Source organism: Varanus komodoensis, unplaced genomic scaffold (assembly GCF_004798865.1).
Source record: "Varanus komodoensis strain SLA01 unplaced genomic scaffold, ASM479886v1 scaffold41, whole genome shotgun sequence".
In the NCBI taxonomy this organism is placed as follows: domain Eukaryota; kingdom Metazoa; phylum Chordata; class Lepidosauria; order Squamata; family Varanidae; genus Varanus; species Varanus komodoensis.
The window spans coordinates 7,853,928-7,869,947 of NW_025335954.1; the positions used below are offsets into that span (position 1 = coordinate 7,853,928).

Consider the following 16,020-nt stretch of genomic DNA (forward strand, 5'->3'; position numbering starts at 1 on the left):
GGCTCCATTGGCTGGGGCTTAAAGTTCCAAACATCAGGGAGGGAGCAAGTTGCATACAGTCAGCTGGATTTTATAGCAGAGCAGAATCTTGGCCACATTGCACCAGGTTACAGAAACCAACTTGGATTCAGCAGCCCTGTCAGTTTGTGCACCCTGCCCCTGCTAGCAGGGCCCAACCACTCCCACGGCCTTAGAAGGCCAGCAGCTGCCATACACAGAGCAAAGCCAGGTGCTCTGCTCTGCAGCCCAGAACGGTTACTCTGCTGGAAGTCTCCAAGCATCAGCAGCTGTGTTGGTGCTGGGCCTTCTTACACATCCCTTCCCTGTTAAAGAGGCCAATGCTTTTCCATGTTGTCTCCCACAACAGAGGTACAGAAGCACACCCTGAACCTCCTTTGACATCACAGCCTAAGAATCTTCTTACAGTTCAAGGGCAATTCTTGCCTCTGTGGTCACGTGTTGTCAAAGTCCAAGAGCAACTCACTTCACCTCCAAGCCACCTTTCCATCCATACCTGCTTCCGTCTGTAGAAGCCCCTGGTGTCGCAATTGGGAATGAAGATGTCTTCCCCATTCAGGTAGAGTGGGGCCTTCAGCTCCTGCAAGATGGTCGCCAAATGCATGCGGCAAGGGGCCTGCCAAGTAGAGTTAAGACAGCAAGTCAAGTTAGCTACTGAATCAACAGGGATGGTTGTGTGTGTGGGAGACAGAAGCAATGTCACCCAACAAGTATATTCAGCTTGGCTTTGATAGTATGTTAAATGCAGGTATTTGGACCTGCTTCAGATGCCAACATTCCCACCAGAGGCACTGTGATATATTCATCCTTTTGATAAATGTGTGTGTACAAATGTGTGGGTATAAATCTATGTGTGGAACTATGAAAATGATAAACAAATTGGAATGGTAGAGTTGAACCCTCTTGCTGACATGTTGGCATTCTACAAGAAGGAAAGTGAGCTTATCTGTGCATGTTTCAAACCATGAGGAAAGTATATACGTATGTGATCTCCCTTCTGAAGATGGACAATCCCAGAATTATACTACCTAATTTTCTAAAAGTGTAGATTTGCATTTGGCACAGCTGGAGAAATGGAAACAGATACGAGCAACGGTGCTGAGATTTTGCAGTTCTGCAGGGCCTGGAATCAGAGTGCTGAAACAACTGTAGCAAGCAAGGCACCAGGTTTCCAGTAGGGCATGTAGAAGGAAGCACAGACCCAACCAATCCTCCCAGTATGAGTTGCCCAAACACCTCTCATTCCACGCACCGTATCAAGTTCCTGTTTGGCATCACTGCTCAGGGAGAGCTGATGGAGCTGGACTTTGCCAACAGTGACCTCTTGCAAGGGGAAAGGCTCTGGAGTGGACTGGCCCAGTCGGTGATTCTCCTTCCAGTCATCCTCTGGAAAGACAGAACTAGACTTCAGCCTGTTAGCCTTCTAAAAGATGACCAACTTCAGGGGGATGATTTGCAAATGCTGTGCTGTGACCAAAGACAAAGCTTGCCTTGACAAATTAAGCCACTAAATCGGATGCATCCACTGGCTTCCATTCTCTGCTAATGCATGACTGGTAACATTCCACATGAAGAGGGGAAAGGAGGCAAGGGATTCCCTGAGGCATCAGTTATTGTTGAAAGTGGGGAAAACGTTTGCCCTCAACCAGAACACACAGCTCCTAATCTGTGATGGAACAAAGCAGGGGACATGGTAGGATACATGGTGAGAATTTTAACCAGTCTATCCTGTAGCTGAAGGAAAAAACATTAACCCATTATTCTGGGAATTGGCATGACATTTTGGTACAAGAGTGCAATATGCAGTACTTTTCAAGGGTATAGAGGGTCTTGAAGCCCAAGCTGAAATCTTGAGCTAGCTGGTCACTGAGGAAACTTTTCAGCTTCCTTGGCATTCTGGAAAGTTTTGCCCTGACCTGGTATTTTGCCAGATACAGCATGTATGCCTTTCTCTGTATTTCAATTCTGTCATCTTCTCACAAATGGAATGGAAACGAGGGACAGAACTGCATAAACCTAAATCTAGCCCTGTCCAAGACACATTTTTAAAGCAAGTAGAAAGGAGAAAACATCTAACAGTCACATGGAGTTTCCATTAAAAGCAACTCCCTACTTCCCTCAGCTCCGGAATCCTGTCACTCTTCAGGACTATGAGTGATGAGCGCTCTGTTTCTCTGTGTAAAAGCCCCATCTTCATTAAGTCTAATCATCCTCATCTTGGCACCTATAATTATCCAATTATTACTTTCCTGAGAGGAAGTTAAGGGTCTATCAACAAATTAATGCTTGCCCTGCTGCCATCTCTGCATCAGGGGTGGGCCCGGAACTTGTGGGCTGTATCTAATGTTAGTCTGACTAAAGAGCCGACCCACTGAAATGAATGGGAATGAGTTAGACCAACACTGGATTCAGTCTTCTCTGGGTTTTCTACCTTTTACTTCAGACCATAGCAAAAGCTCAGAGGCCATGGCATAGAACTGAAAGAAACCTTGGAAATCTTGTCCTACACCCCACACAATGCAGGCTCTGCAACACAAGATACAGCTGCAGCTTCCCTGACAGAAATCCATCCAGCCTCTGTTCAAAGGAGAACCCATCAACTTTGGAGGCAGTCTGTTCCACTGCCTAAGTTCTTCCTTCCCAAACCATCTGCTCTGTAGTCTCCAGCCACTGGTTCTAATCCTGCCCTCTGGATTAAGAGGACAAGTCTCTTTTCCCTTCTGCCTGGCATCTAGTCAGACAATTGAAGACCACTATTCCAGTCTCCTCTGAAGCTCCTCTTTGCTAGGCTCTCTGAACCATCTTAACCATCCCCCAGACACACACAGTTATTAAAAGCTTTTCTATCCTGTCCCTTACAGAATGTCTTGGGACGGCTTACAATAGATCACTCCTACCACTACAAACCCAGGCTCCCTTGCAGTCCTGGAAGCCTGAACAGCCCTACCTGCCAGTGCACAGCACCTTACAGGTGGCCGAGACTGAAGGTACATGGAAGCCCCTGTGTATTAGGCTCAGGAGCAGCTGCAGCTTGGATCAGGCAATCACTTCCTCGCCTCCATTTCCCAAACAATCTCTTGAGGTAGCACCAGAGTTGCTTACATCAGGCGACCGACTGTGAGGTACCATGAGTACAGCCTTCACTGAGTTATTGCTCTCCAAATGTGCTAGACTACAACTCCCATCATTCCCAGCCAACAGGAGATACCAATAGAAGCTGCTGAAACTATGGGAACAGGAAGGAAGATGGGAAGGTCTTGAAAGATAGCCATTCTTAGTGGACCATAATACCAGGCTTTACATAAGAATAAAAGAGCCATGCTGGATCAGACTAAGGGTCCATCCAGTCCAGGCTTCTGTTCACACAATTAAGGAAGGGAAAGAAGCCATGGCAGCTTCTTTTCCCTGCCCTGGCCATGCACTGATTCTTCATCTGTGCCATGAAAACCTGGAACCCTCAAAGCAGCCACTGGTTGTGGCATAGTCTGGAAGCCACTTCCATACCTCATCAAGTTCAGATGACACAGTAACGCATGCATGGCAAATTACAGAAACAAGGTAGTGTGTAAGTGGCATGCACCAGGCAAGGTGGGGAAGCTGCCATGGCTTCTTTCCAAAGTGTGTGCCCCATCACATTGGCCAACCAGCTCCCTGTGGGAAATGCACCAGCAGGCATGAGTGCAACAGCATCCTCCTGCCTATGTTTAGCATGATTTACAAGTGCTATTTGTAGCAAACAAGAAAAAGCATTCGTCTGGCTGTAACTGTATTATGATGGACAGCTTAGTATCAGATAAAGCAACTTTCAATGCCAACTTTCTTCTCTTATGGTAGAGAAGAGGGATGCTTCTCTTTCACTTTCTAAAACTGCCTACTTGCCCTCAAGTTCCAAGGAGCCTGTGACTGGGTCCTTAGTAAGCAACTGAGATTTGGTTCTTGGGCCGGACAACTGAATAAAAATTTCTTTGCATATTTCAGAGTGGGAAGGAGAGGAAAATGGCCTTCAATTCCTTAATTACCAAGAGCTAACTGACTTTGTAAGCTAATCAACAGAAGAAGCCCTCTCACCACTTTCTTCATAAAGAGGAGGATTTGGCATGTTTCCACAATTTCTACATACCTTCCGCCCTTTGGATTTGATTATGGGGGCATGTATTTTGCAAGCTATTTGAGGGAGACATTGACCAAAATTCCCAAGAAGTGCTTTAATCTGTTCTGCAACCACCAGTTCAACAAGCAGGAAGAACCAGCGCCTTGGGAGACGCATCAAGCCTTCTAGGTTTTTCTGACAGCTGCCCTGGCTCTCACCACCTAGTGTTGGGTCCTAGTTACTGTGTAGGCTCCCCCCCATGCTAAAGGGTCAACATGCTTAGTTATTTCAGGAAGAACCTTTAGCTAAAATGTACTGGTATTTTTAGGGCCTTTGGCCCTGCCCATCCTGGAATTGTTGCCCTTGAAAAGCGGCTATGAAATGGCATGTTTCAACCCTTGGGCTGAAAATGATCCAGCACTCTTGCTGAGAGAGCAATTCCATTCTGCCTGCTGAAACCCAGGCGCAAGTTGCGTGAAAGGCAGTCCATATGCTTGCACAAAAACAAGTTCAAGTCTGTAACCTGTATATTATACAAAACTATCATTTCACAGCATTCTCACACACCCCACTGGAGTAGAACTGTTCCTTAGCCGCCCTTAGCGCTTCCACATTTGTTGTTTTCACCAGAATCAACATTTGCTCTCTTCTCTGCCACCCTTTCTTATTTTTAAGAACTGGATTCATTCCACATTGCCTGACTTTTAATGCAACCACATTGTGAGTTTTTCACATGGACCTGGCTACTGACTTGCCTGGCCTGGAAGAGTAGTCCCTGAGGCAGTTTCTGATGTGGGGCTTAGCCAACCATCTTTCCACATTGCTTACCCCACATTTTGAGTATCTACATTCCTGGTCCTGCAATCAATAGAGCTCTTTGAAAGGTAAGCATAATGCAGATCAACTATCCAGGGAAGCAAGTGGGGGGGGGCAGCTTCACCCCCCCACACACACACACGCTCGGTAGGTTTATAATCCATTGCTTGAGTTAATCTTTAAACATTTTATATTTTCATTTATGCATGGATACAAGAGAAGCACATGAGCAAAAAGTGAAAACATACAACTGTTCAGATGATTTTGCTTGATTTAAAAAGTTGGCACAGCAATGCTGTGTCCATTTCACATCTGGGTTGAGTCCTACAGCATTTTAATGGGAAATAGTGTTCTGTTAAGTACCATGCAATAGCAATACCTCAACTGTGTTAAAAGGAAGGTGTGTGGAAGGGGTTGTTCCTGATTGCTAGATGTTCGATTTTGGTGAATACACACAGTTTTAGCAAACCTAAAGGGCAAAGCTTGCTTGAAAAATAAAAAAAAGGAGCACTGGTTGTTAAGACAGTGAATTCTACATCTAATACCATTTGGTACAAAAATGCAGTAGCCAAGATGATGGTAAAAGCACAGCTATCAGATATTACACCTATCTTAATCACACTGGTTACAAATTTGTTTCCCAGGCTCAAGTTGAAATCCTGGTAACCACCTTTACAGTTAAAGCCTTAAATGTGCTGGGGTCAGTTTTATCTTGAGGATTGCTACTGACCCTAAGCTAAGACTGGCACCTAACCTTATAAGCCACTCTGGATTCCTTGCAAGAAGAAAGGCAGGGTATAATTGTGATACAAGAATGATTTTAAAAAGCAGGGCCTTCCCAATGATGAGGCTACAAAGGTAGGATTATCTCTCAAAGGAAGCCTGGTCAGTTCCCTATTTTTGGGCAGCATTTGAAGACCTTTATTCTAAAAGGCTTCTTCTGCCCAGGCCTGCCTTTACTGCTTCTGTCCACTTTATATAAATAAAATAGAACATTTTTTAAACTGCTTCAAAAAACAGAGTATTAATATTATATTACATTTAAATTCCACTTTTTCTTCTTTCAAGGAACCCAAAAGAGGCTTACATAGTCAACCTCCACTACTTTGTTTTATTTTCTTAACAACCCCCCTGTAAGGTAGTTTAGGCAGAGAGTAAGTAACTGACCCAAAGTCACCCGGTGAATTTCATGGTCAAGTGGGGCCTTCAACCCGGACCTATTATGTGACACTGGCTCTCAATGTGTATAAAAAAGTTTAAACAAATAATATGGATTGTCCTGGGCACAGTTCTGTATTATATTTGAAATAGTCTCAGATTCAGCCTACGTCTAGTACCCGGAACATCCTGGGCTGCTGCAAAGTTGCTGCTCTGTATTGTCAGCCCCATCTGACCTGAAGCTCCTTAGAAGGGGGTGCTCGAAGGCAATGAACCTGCAAAGAATTGTGTATTTTTCAGCCAGGCAAGCAGGTGCATAGCTTGAGGTATGCATTTAACAGTTCAGTGGTTCACATTCGATGGCTCACAAAAGGCAACAGCTCAGCCATCTCACCATGGCTCCAACCAATTCTTGATAGGTGGCTTGACTACAAAGTGCACTGAAGGACCTTGTGAAGTCAGGGATAGGAACCGGAAACTGCACAGTTAAGACCTAGCTAAGTGTGCTACCATGGACACAGGTGCAATGAGGTATAATGGTGCACAACATCAGACCCAATTTCAAGCTCTATAAAAGAGGCTTAGAGAATCTATTTCCCCCTATTATGGGCCACTAGCCCACAGAAAAATAAAATGAAAGTCACCTTGTAAAAGGGAATGCTGCACAGAACAGGATAGCTGACAACCAGCCCAATCTGTGCCTTCGAAGGCAAAGGAGAGGTTCAAATCTGCATTGATCAGCTCAGTCTGTACCTCCAAAATGCTCCTCAGGCAGGAGGCCACCTAGCACTGGGTAAGCTCCCCTCCGGAGAAAGCGAGAACTGGGTTGGAAGGAGAGATGTACAGGAGATATGAAAACTGTTCCAGTGCTTTCCTTTTCTCCAGGAGAAATAACTGTGAATGCATGCCAGTGGCAAATACTGCACAGGGCAAACTAGGCAAGCTCACAGCTGTGGATCAGTGCTTATCGGCAGAGTTTGTCAGGCTACTAAAATGTATTAGCATGTCCATTTTAGTACCTTTTACATATAAACATAAAGCACACTTTGCCTTCACAGTTTTACAAGTATTGCAATACAAAAGTTCTACATGTAACATTCAAGCATTAAGGGCACAATCCTAGGCATGTTTAGGCAGAGTAAAGGCCTGCAACTCATGGCAAAGCTGGCTGGGGCATGCTGAGAGTTGTAGGCCATTTTTCTGTGTGAATGTGCATAAGATCACACCTTACATGTGCTCTAATTGCTCCCACAAGTATTTCAGGACAAATATTTGGTGTATCATTACAGGAAATTAACACAGGGTACACTTTAGCTTTGTTGTTTACTAGATACTGGCAAAAGAAACAAGTGAAATTAGATTACACCAGGATACCAGGAAAAGCAATGGACCCCCTATGCAAATAGCCCTAATTTTTCAATTTAGGTTTTCCCAGGAAATCCGCATCACTAACTAACCCTGAGCAATGTTCTATTTGGTACTAGGACTGATCTAAATGACACTGTGCCAGCATCAGCTACCTCTAGCGCAACACCAATGGCACAACATTTTCGTAGAGAAATGCCTCAGGTCAACAAATGCTTTTGCTATTGTGCTAGAGGCAGCTTACACTAGCAGAGTGTTATTTTAGTTCTAGGGCTAAACAGGGAAACTGCCTGCTAGCCAAACTTTCAAAGGCACCCTCCTAATGCAAAGTGGAAAGTTTTGGCATGGCCCTTAGATGAGGTGAGGTTAATTAACAGGCGGTTCCACATCCCCAAAAGCAGTGCAACATACTGAAAAGATCCTGGGCCCACAGGACTGAAAAATGCACGTGTGCTTTGAAGTCTCAGTGTGTATGTCTTTAAAAAACCTAGTTTCCTAAGGACATCCCTATTTGTCAAAAGATTTATAAGTGGGAGAAGAAGGCATATGATTTCAAAAATAAAACCTCAGGCAGCAAGATCTGAGGAACAACAGGAGGTGAAGCATGTGTGGGCAAAAAGTCACCTAGGTCAGTTGCAACAGAGACCAGCAGGACCCTGGACCTTTATACTTCAGCAAGTACCCATGGACAGCAAGGTAAAGGTGCACATAGCTTTTCAGGGAGTCAGGCCACTGAAGGAAAGATTTGGGGCTCCAGCCCCTGCTCTGTCCAGCCTGGTATAAAACAGCTGCTAATCACCTAAGATTGGGAAAAGAACCAGGAAAGTTCTTTTGTCCTCTCTGGTCAACTGAGCAGGCCTACTGCCATTTTAGGCTCCAGCTACTCACCTAACTGAATGCATGGAGCCTGGAGTCAGAGAATGCTCTCTCTCAGGTATTTACTAACTAGATTTGGCACAGAGGTCCAGCCCAGCTCCACAGAAATAATTTTGGAAAAGAAAAGGCAGGGCTAGGAATCTAAGTGCTCTTTCACTCACTCATTGTTCCTTTATTTGGCATATTATGCATTTTTTAAACAATAAGGTTAATTTTCTTATTAGCCCAACTTTTACCAATGAAATCTATCAAAGGATTCTTGATAGTGCCTGTTACTTGGGATATAGTTTCTTTTCAGCTTGCTGGAGAGCAAACTAAGCTAACTGCACTCACAAATATCCAGTCTGCAGACTGCAGCCCATTCCATGCAATGGAAGAAAACAAGCAAAAGTTCAAAGGGTTGAGAAACAAAACAAGTTTTTAAGGTTGCACTCCAGTGCTGAGCTAGTTCTGGCAGCAGAGAGATATATGCATCTTTTCCTCCCTCGAGACTTAACAATGCTCTTAGCACTGTAGAGTTGAGAGGCACAGCATCTTTAGAGCAGCACATGATTTCTAATCCCAAATCTGTCCTAAAAGAGTGGGGGGGGGGGGGGGAGAGACAAGGCAAAAGCTGCCAGAGCCAAACTTCACTGAAATTACTACTACAGAATTCTAGCCAGACCTCTCCCTTCCCAGCTTGCCCCTCTCTGCCACAAAAACTAGTGAGTACTTGCATTCTATACAGGAAAACCACAACAACTCATGGGAGCCTCCCACCAGTTCACTGTCTATGATCCTCTTAGAGCACAGTCTCTTAAACAGGGAGGGGTCCATCCCCTGTGAGAAGTGGATATGGGGGAAGGAGCAGGTGAAGTCCCAAGTAAGAAGAAAGAATTTCATGGCCACCTCCTCTAGCCAGGATTTGGCACTGCATCTGAGACAGCTTGGTGACTAGTGACATGGTAGAATTCCAGGGGCAGAAGAGGATCCTCTACCATCTGTAAAACTCCTGGCAGGTGCATATTTGTGCATCAGTTAGTGTGGTGTAGTGATTAGAGTATTGCACTGGGACTCAGGTGATCCAAGTTCTAGTTCCCATTCAGCCATGAAATTCACTGGGTGATTTTGGACCTGTCACTGTTTATTTAAAACATTTCTATGCCGCCCCATCACAACAAAGCCTCGGGGCGGCTCACAACATACATAAAATACAATCAATTTAAAAACTGGTACCATCTCGGCTATTTATTAAAATCTATAAATACAATAATAATAAATTAACAGTTAATAACTTTTAAATGAAAAGGTCTTTGCCTGGTGCTGAAAAGCAAATAATGACGTGCCAGGCGGACCTCTCCAGGAGCACATTCCATAGGTGGGGCGCCACCGCAGAAAAGGCCCTCCTCCAGGTACTCACCCTCCTAATATCCTTCACGGAGGGTTCCCGGAGAAGGGCATCTGCTGCCGATCGTAGAGGGTGGGCAGGCATATATGGACGCAAGCGTTCCTTTAGATTCTCAGCCTAGCCTACCTTACAAGGTTGTTGTGAAGATAAAATGGAAAGGAGGGGGATAATCATGTATACGAGCTACTTGCAAGAAGGAAAAAGGGCATGATGTAAATAGAATGAGTGAAACTCTTCCATGATCTGGAGATATTCCTTTCCTGGGTGGCAGGAGCTGTCCCCACAGTGACAGGCAATACCTTGCTGCACTCACCTGCGCAAGATTTTAGAAACCCAATGAATTGTGCAGGGAGTGGGGGGTGGCAAGGAAAGGCAGTAAAAAAAAAAAAAAGTGTGAGGAAACAGGGTCCAAGCAGCTTTGAAAAATGCTTCTTGAGAAATCAGACAGTATGGCATACTCATAATGGACACCACCTATCCTGATCTCTTAGTGAGTATTCCCCACTAAAGTACCAACTGCATTTACAGCACAAAGCTTCTGTACAAAAGGCAACAGCTCTATGCAGTTTCAAAAATAAATAACCTGCTTAATAATGCACTAATTTCAGGGCTTAATGGCTGCATTAATATAAAGACAAGTGGGCAGTAGGGAGGCTAAGGAAACTTCTAGTCCTTAGGATGCTTGTACATCAGCTGAAAACATCAGCGCCTTTTCAAACTCAAAAGGCACAGAGTGTGAAATCTGCTCAAGTGGGTTATAGCCCATGAAAGCTCATGCCAAAAAAAAAAAAAAAAAAAAATGTTAGCACTTAAGGTGCCAAAAGACTCTGCTGGTTTTGTTATGGCTCTGCCTAAATAACTTTTAAAACATATCCACAAGATCTTTACTACCCCACGCGACTCCATGTCTATTGCAGTTGCTAATTTGGAGTCAAGTCCCTATTGTCTGTGTAAGCAAGGAAAAATAAAGCTGTGGGACTGGGGAGAGAGAAGCAGCACGCATTTTAATTGTGGGAAGAAAAACCCTGACCGTTTTACCAGTTTTGCGATCCAATCCTATAGCTGTGTGCTCAGAGGTCAGACCCGCGGAGATCAATGGGGTTTCTCTCCACATATGCTTAGGGTTGAGCCAGCCTGATTTTAAGCAGCAGCCACGACGATTTTCCACAATTCCCCCCCCCCCCCCATTAAGTAACTCCCGCTGCAAATCTTACTACAGCTCGGTGGAGATTCTTCTCTCCGGGACAGCTATCCCACCTCGAACCGCCTGGAGTCTCACGTTCACACGTGGGGGCTCACAAGCCTTCGCTCTAGGAAGGCGCGGCCCACTCACCTGCCGTAGGTTCCGCCTCCGTCTGGTTTCTGCCGCCGCCCTTCAGGGTTGCCCCTGCCGAGCAAACCCCCTTCCCGCGCAGCAGAGCGTGCAACGGGGCGCGCTCGCCAGGCCGAGGGACGCAGCGCAAGCCCGGGGCGCAGCCCGGCGTGTAGACGCCGCATGGCTCGCCCGACGCGCGGGCCACGCAGTCCTTTTCGTCGTCGCCGCTGCAGGGAGCCTTGCGGTCGCTCTCGGGGGAGTCGCAGCCGCCCGGGGAAGAGCAGGCAGCGCTCACGGGATCCCCCTCGAGCCGCAGCGCAGCGCCAGCGGCTGCCGTCGTGGCTGGCAAGAGCAGCAGCGCAGTGCCCAACCAGCAAGCCAGGAGCATGTTGGACCGTCGAAGCCGAGCCGGCTTTCCGCCGCTGTGCCGCGGACTGAGCGTTTGGAGCTCCGCGCTGTAGTCCCGGCGCGCCTTAAATGCAGCGCCCAGCCCGCGAACCGCGGGCCTCCTTCCGCGCCAGGTGTAGCCGGTCGGGCTGGAAGGTCGCCAGCCGGCAGGGTGTGGCTGCGGGCTACCAAGAATTGGCTGGCATTTCCCTCCTTTCCTCTCCGTTATAATTATCAATTCTACTCTCTCCTCAGGCTGCAGTTCTCTAGAATGCGCACTTATTTGGAAACAAGTCTCATTCTGCGCACTGTCCCACTGTCCCCACAACTTTCCAAGTTCTTCTCCTAGGGCTGTATTCTTGGTTACTTCTCCCTCGACTATTCCCACTGAAACCAATGGGACTTAAGTTAGATTAGCATGGAATACAGACCCTAGATCCCACTGACAACCCAACCCAATGCATGTTTACACAACAGCAGTAAATCCCAATAGGTTCAGTGGGCTTTTATTGAGATATGTCTACAATCGATGATTGATTAGGAGTCCTGGCGTTTAGATTTGTGTGTGTGTGTGGAGGGGGGGGGGGATCGTTTTCCAATTGCATCCCAAAGGTGCAAATGGAAAGGACAACACATTCTCCAGCTGTTTCACTTCAAAGAATCGTGCTGCAGTGAAAGGCAACTGGAGACCCAAATCCATTTAAGAAACAATTGCTATTAAGTCATCAATTAAGCTAACACAGAACTTACCCTTTACCTTTGGAACATCTCTTTTAACTAGAATGCTGGAAGTCTGAATGTTCATGTTTGCTCAGAAGTAAGACCCATTGAGTTCAGTGAAGCTTACTCCCAGGTAAATTGGCATAAGACTATAGTCAGTTCTTCTCTACAGGGGAAGACCGAAGCTGATAGAGTTATTGGATAAAGGAGATCTCTTAGATTCAAGTCTAGCGATCAGACCTGGAAAATACCAGCTTTATCAGATTGTCAGCTTCTTTTAAGAGTTCTTGTGTCTTAACACACAAAGTGGTCAGAAATGCACTAGAAGCCATTTTTACAACTTGAAGATTCCCTGAAACTGCAAGAATCAAATTATGTTAGTACAGAATGATGTTACTAAGGTCAGCAAGACTTCATCTGAACCTCAAACAACTGAATGACCAGCATATTTCCCTGAATACAGGATGCAGTGATCAGGAATGTTTCACCTGTTGGATTTTGACCTATCACAAAACTATTAAATGTCCAGGGGGGAGGGAAAGAGAGACAAGAACCGTATTCTATGCACTATATGTTCATTTGTGGTTTTGAGCACCAGTTAGTGGGAATAAATTGCTGACACTTCTAATATGTGAATGCTGCAAGTTGGTAATTAGATAACATTGGGCATTGAACCACAAAATTGAAGCATAAGGTTTTAACAAGTTCTTTAACCTTTCCCCTTGTTCCATGTTCTTTTCCTCTGTTCCCATCCATCTTTAATATGCCTGTTCTTACAGCAGCCTGAAATTTTCAGCCATAGAAAAAGTGATGGGGGCACAGGTAGCTGAGCTGCAGGACCAGTTTTTAAAAGGATATTTATCCCACAGCTTAACTTCTACCCTTCAGCCCTTCCTCTGGTGCTCCTTCCTTCACTTCTTGCTTTTAAGTTTCCATGCATCATCAAACAGTTTTCCATCTGCTTGATGGAAGTAGTAGAATCAACAGAACAGCATGATTCCCCCTTGAATGCACAGTAAGTTCTTTGCGAATTTGAATTGTGAACTAACTTACTTACAACCCAGTCTTTGTATGTCTGCTCAGAAGTAAGCCCAAGTGGCTTTCTCCCAGGTAAGCATGCACAAGATTGAAATGTCTGTACAGCCCAATGGATCTTCTTTCCAGGTAAGTATCAAAAGACATGGGCATGATCTCTACTTAAAGGTAAAGGTTTCCCCTTGACATTAAGTCCAGTCATGCCTGACTCTAGGGGGCGGTGCTCATCTCCGTTTCCTAGCCGAGGGAGTCAGCGTTTATCCGCAGACAGTCTCCGTGGTCATGTGGCTGGCATGACTAAACACCAAAGTGCACGGAATGCTGTTACCTGCCCACCAAAGTGGTACCTTTTTATCTACTTGCATTTGTATGCTTTCGAACTCTACTTTTCGATCTCTACTTAGTGGGCCCTATTTCTGAGTTGCCCCACATTGGTTTGGACCACACATTTCACTAGTTAAACATCTAGTTATTCCTCCAAAAAATACATTCCTGTTTTACCAGTACAACAACCCTGTGAAGTAGATCAAGCTGAGCATTAGCAACTAGTCCCCAAGTCCCTTCCAGTTCAGTTAATCTAATTTTCTGGAAATCATTTTGAAACTGTTTCATTTATAAACAAAAGCTCACAATGAGCCAACAATTTCCTGGCCAGGGTCCTTTTGTTTTTCCCTCCTGCTCCTTGGGACTTGAAGATGGGATCTTCTCTCCCCAAACTTTATTCCGTTTGGATCCAGACAGAATGCTTGGAATAGTTCAAGTTTCCAGTCCTTCTCTGTTGTGTAATCCAATTGCCCAGCTATTTCCCTCTTCGGCCAGTTTTTTTTATTAAGAAAGAAAGAATCCATCACTTCTGTTATTTTTGAAAAGCTGCTTTTAAAACTCATGTGACTCCTTGGCAGGCTTGAGCATTGGCTGGAGTTCAGACAGGTCTGCCCTGTGATGAGAGCAACCTGTATGGTCAGAGCAATTTGGTCTAGATCTCATAGTGTATGAGAAAACCAGGCCTACTAGATCAGAGTAAAGGTCCATCTAATTCAGCCCCCTCTTTCACAGTGGTCTGGCAGAACCTCCTGAAAGCCTTCCTAGAAAACATCAGATCCTCCCTTGTTTGTCTCCAGCATATCGTATTCAGTGGCACAGTGTCTCTTGGAAGCTTTCAAGCATTTCACTTACCTTTGGAGTTCCTGATGAACTTCTGTTGGGTGTACTTCCTGTTTCTGCATTTTGCAACCTGAATTCATCCCTGTGATGGGGAGCATGAGCTATCACCAATGAAAATTGTCAAGTAACCCAGAAAAAGACATCACCTGGCTGACTTCTGTGCCTTTAGCAACAGCTTGATGGCAGATACCAGCTTGGGTAAAGCTTTGCAAGTACAGAGATTAACATGATGGCATGCTCATGTCTGCACAGCTGGGTGTTGCAAAGCGCTGGCAGTTCTAATGCATAACTGCAGGAGAAATGGGATCCCATGAGAGACATGGGTCTGGTATGGGATTGGCAACTAATTAGGAGAGGTGTGGGGATAGCCTGGTTGGCTCCTGTGTATTTGGAGTCAGCAGGTGAACTGACTGGAGGTAAACATGATCACCTGCTAACTGCTGTAGACCTGGCAAGGGGGCAGTTCTTAAAAGGGACTGCAAGCCTTAAGCTGGTACCTTTACAATGCAGGACTTTTTCCTAGCATAGGCTTGCAACTGGCTGGGAGATACAGTATTTTTTTTCTTCTAAACATGCATACGATTCTGCCTAAACATGCATTCATCATTGTGTGGAAGAGAGAATTTTGACAAAGTACACACAAACTGGGAAGGGCCATAGTTGCCATCATTTTCTCTTAACAACTTTTCTAGGTGTAGAAGCCTCCCTTTGAAAGTGGTCTCCCTAGTGAGGCTGTATGAGGCTTATCTCTGAATAAGTCCACACTGATATATGTGAACCCTTCTCTCTTTCATTCCTCTCCAACTCCTGTTCAGCTGCACGTTACAGAACAGATCAACAAAAACACTCCAGTCCACATGCCCTTTTATAGCCTTATAGCAAGATCTTTGCAGAAGCCTTTTTGCACTCACATAGGCGTGATTCCAGAGGAATCTGTGCTTTCGACTTTTGGCACTTAGATCACCCTTGCGCTGTGAAAGAGATGCATCTCTTGGGAGCCTAGAGGAATGCTCTCTGACCTGCAGAAATGGAGCAGGCAGACAACATGTAATTTTCAAGAATGGCTCTCTGGCATTGTAGGTCAAACTTGGCTGGAACTGGCAGCATAGCCAGGTGCAGGAGAAAAACTCTCAGGGAAAGCACAGAAAGGGAATACTGGCAAGAGAGAAGGAAGTAGGCCCTGTTGCAATTCTGCTGACTTAGAACAGTAGCTGGTGCTAAGGGACATCGATACTTCAGGAAAAGAGGTAAAACATTAGGCTTGGCTTATGGGAGAAGGTGCATGTGTGTATGTTGCCAACCACACAAGGTAACACCTCTGAGCTAGTTGACAGAAGAGTATTTGAGTGTCTAAAGAATGGGGATTCCTTACCCTCCAGGATACAAATCCTAACCAAGGTGACCTAAAAGTAGCTTAACATTAATAACTTTTTTAAGAAGTCTGCAATAATCAGGACCTTCCCTGAAGAGACTTGGCAGACATGGCCTTGGGGTCAGAGAGGGTCCAGATGGAAAAGGAGTTCAGTGTGATTGCCTTCCTCTCTCTTCTGCAATACTTCCCACAGGTTAGTTGAGGGTTGATAGCCTTGTGCAGCCCTTGAAGGCTCCTCACCCTCCCTGCCTCCCTCTCTCCGGTTGATCTCTTCACCAGATCATCCCTAATGCACTATTTTATCTGTTGTTCATGTC

The 16,020-nt window shown here is 45.4% G+C and overlaps 1 protein-coding gene across 1 annotated transcript in view; it reads right to left on the reverse strand.

Moving 5' to 3' along the window:
* IGFBP6 (insulin like growth factor binding protein 6) overlaps window positions 1-11,413 on the reverse strand; it is an 18,143-nt gene extending 6,730 nt beyond the window's left edge. Inside the window, exons 1-3 of the mRNA XM_044443126.1 lie at window positions 11,044-11,413; window positions 1,271-1,404; window positions 515-634 (exon numbers count right to left, since the gene is read on the reverse strand). Of these exons, the coding sequence (XP_044299061.1) occupies window positions 515-634; window positions 1,271-1,404; window positions 11,044-11,413 (624 nt within the window). The remainder of the gene's footprint in view (window positions 1-514; window positions 635-1,270; window positions 1,405-11,043) is intronic.
* Between the last annotated feature and the right edge of the window lie 4,607 nt (window positions 11,414-16,020).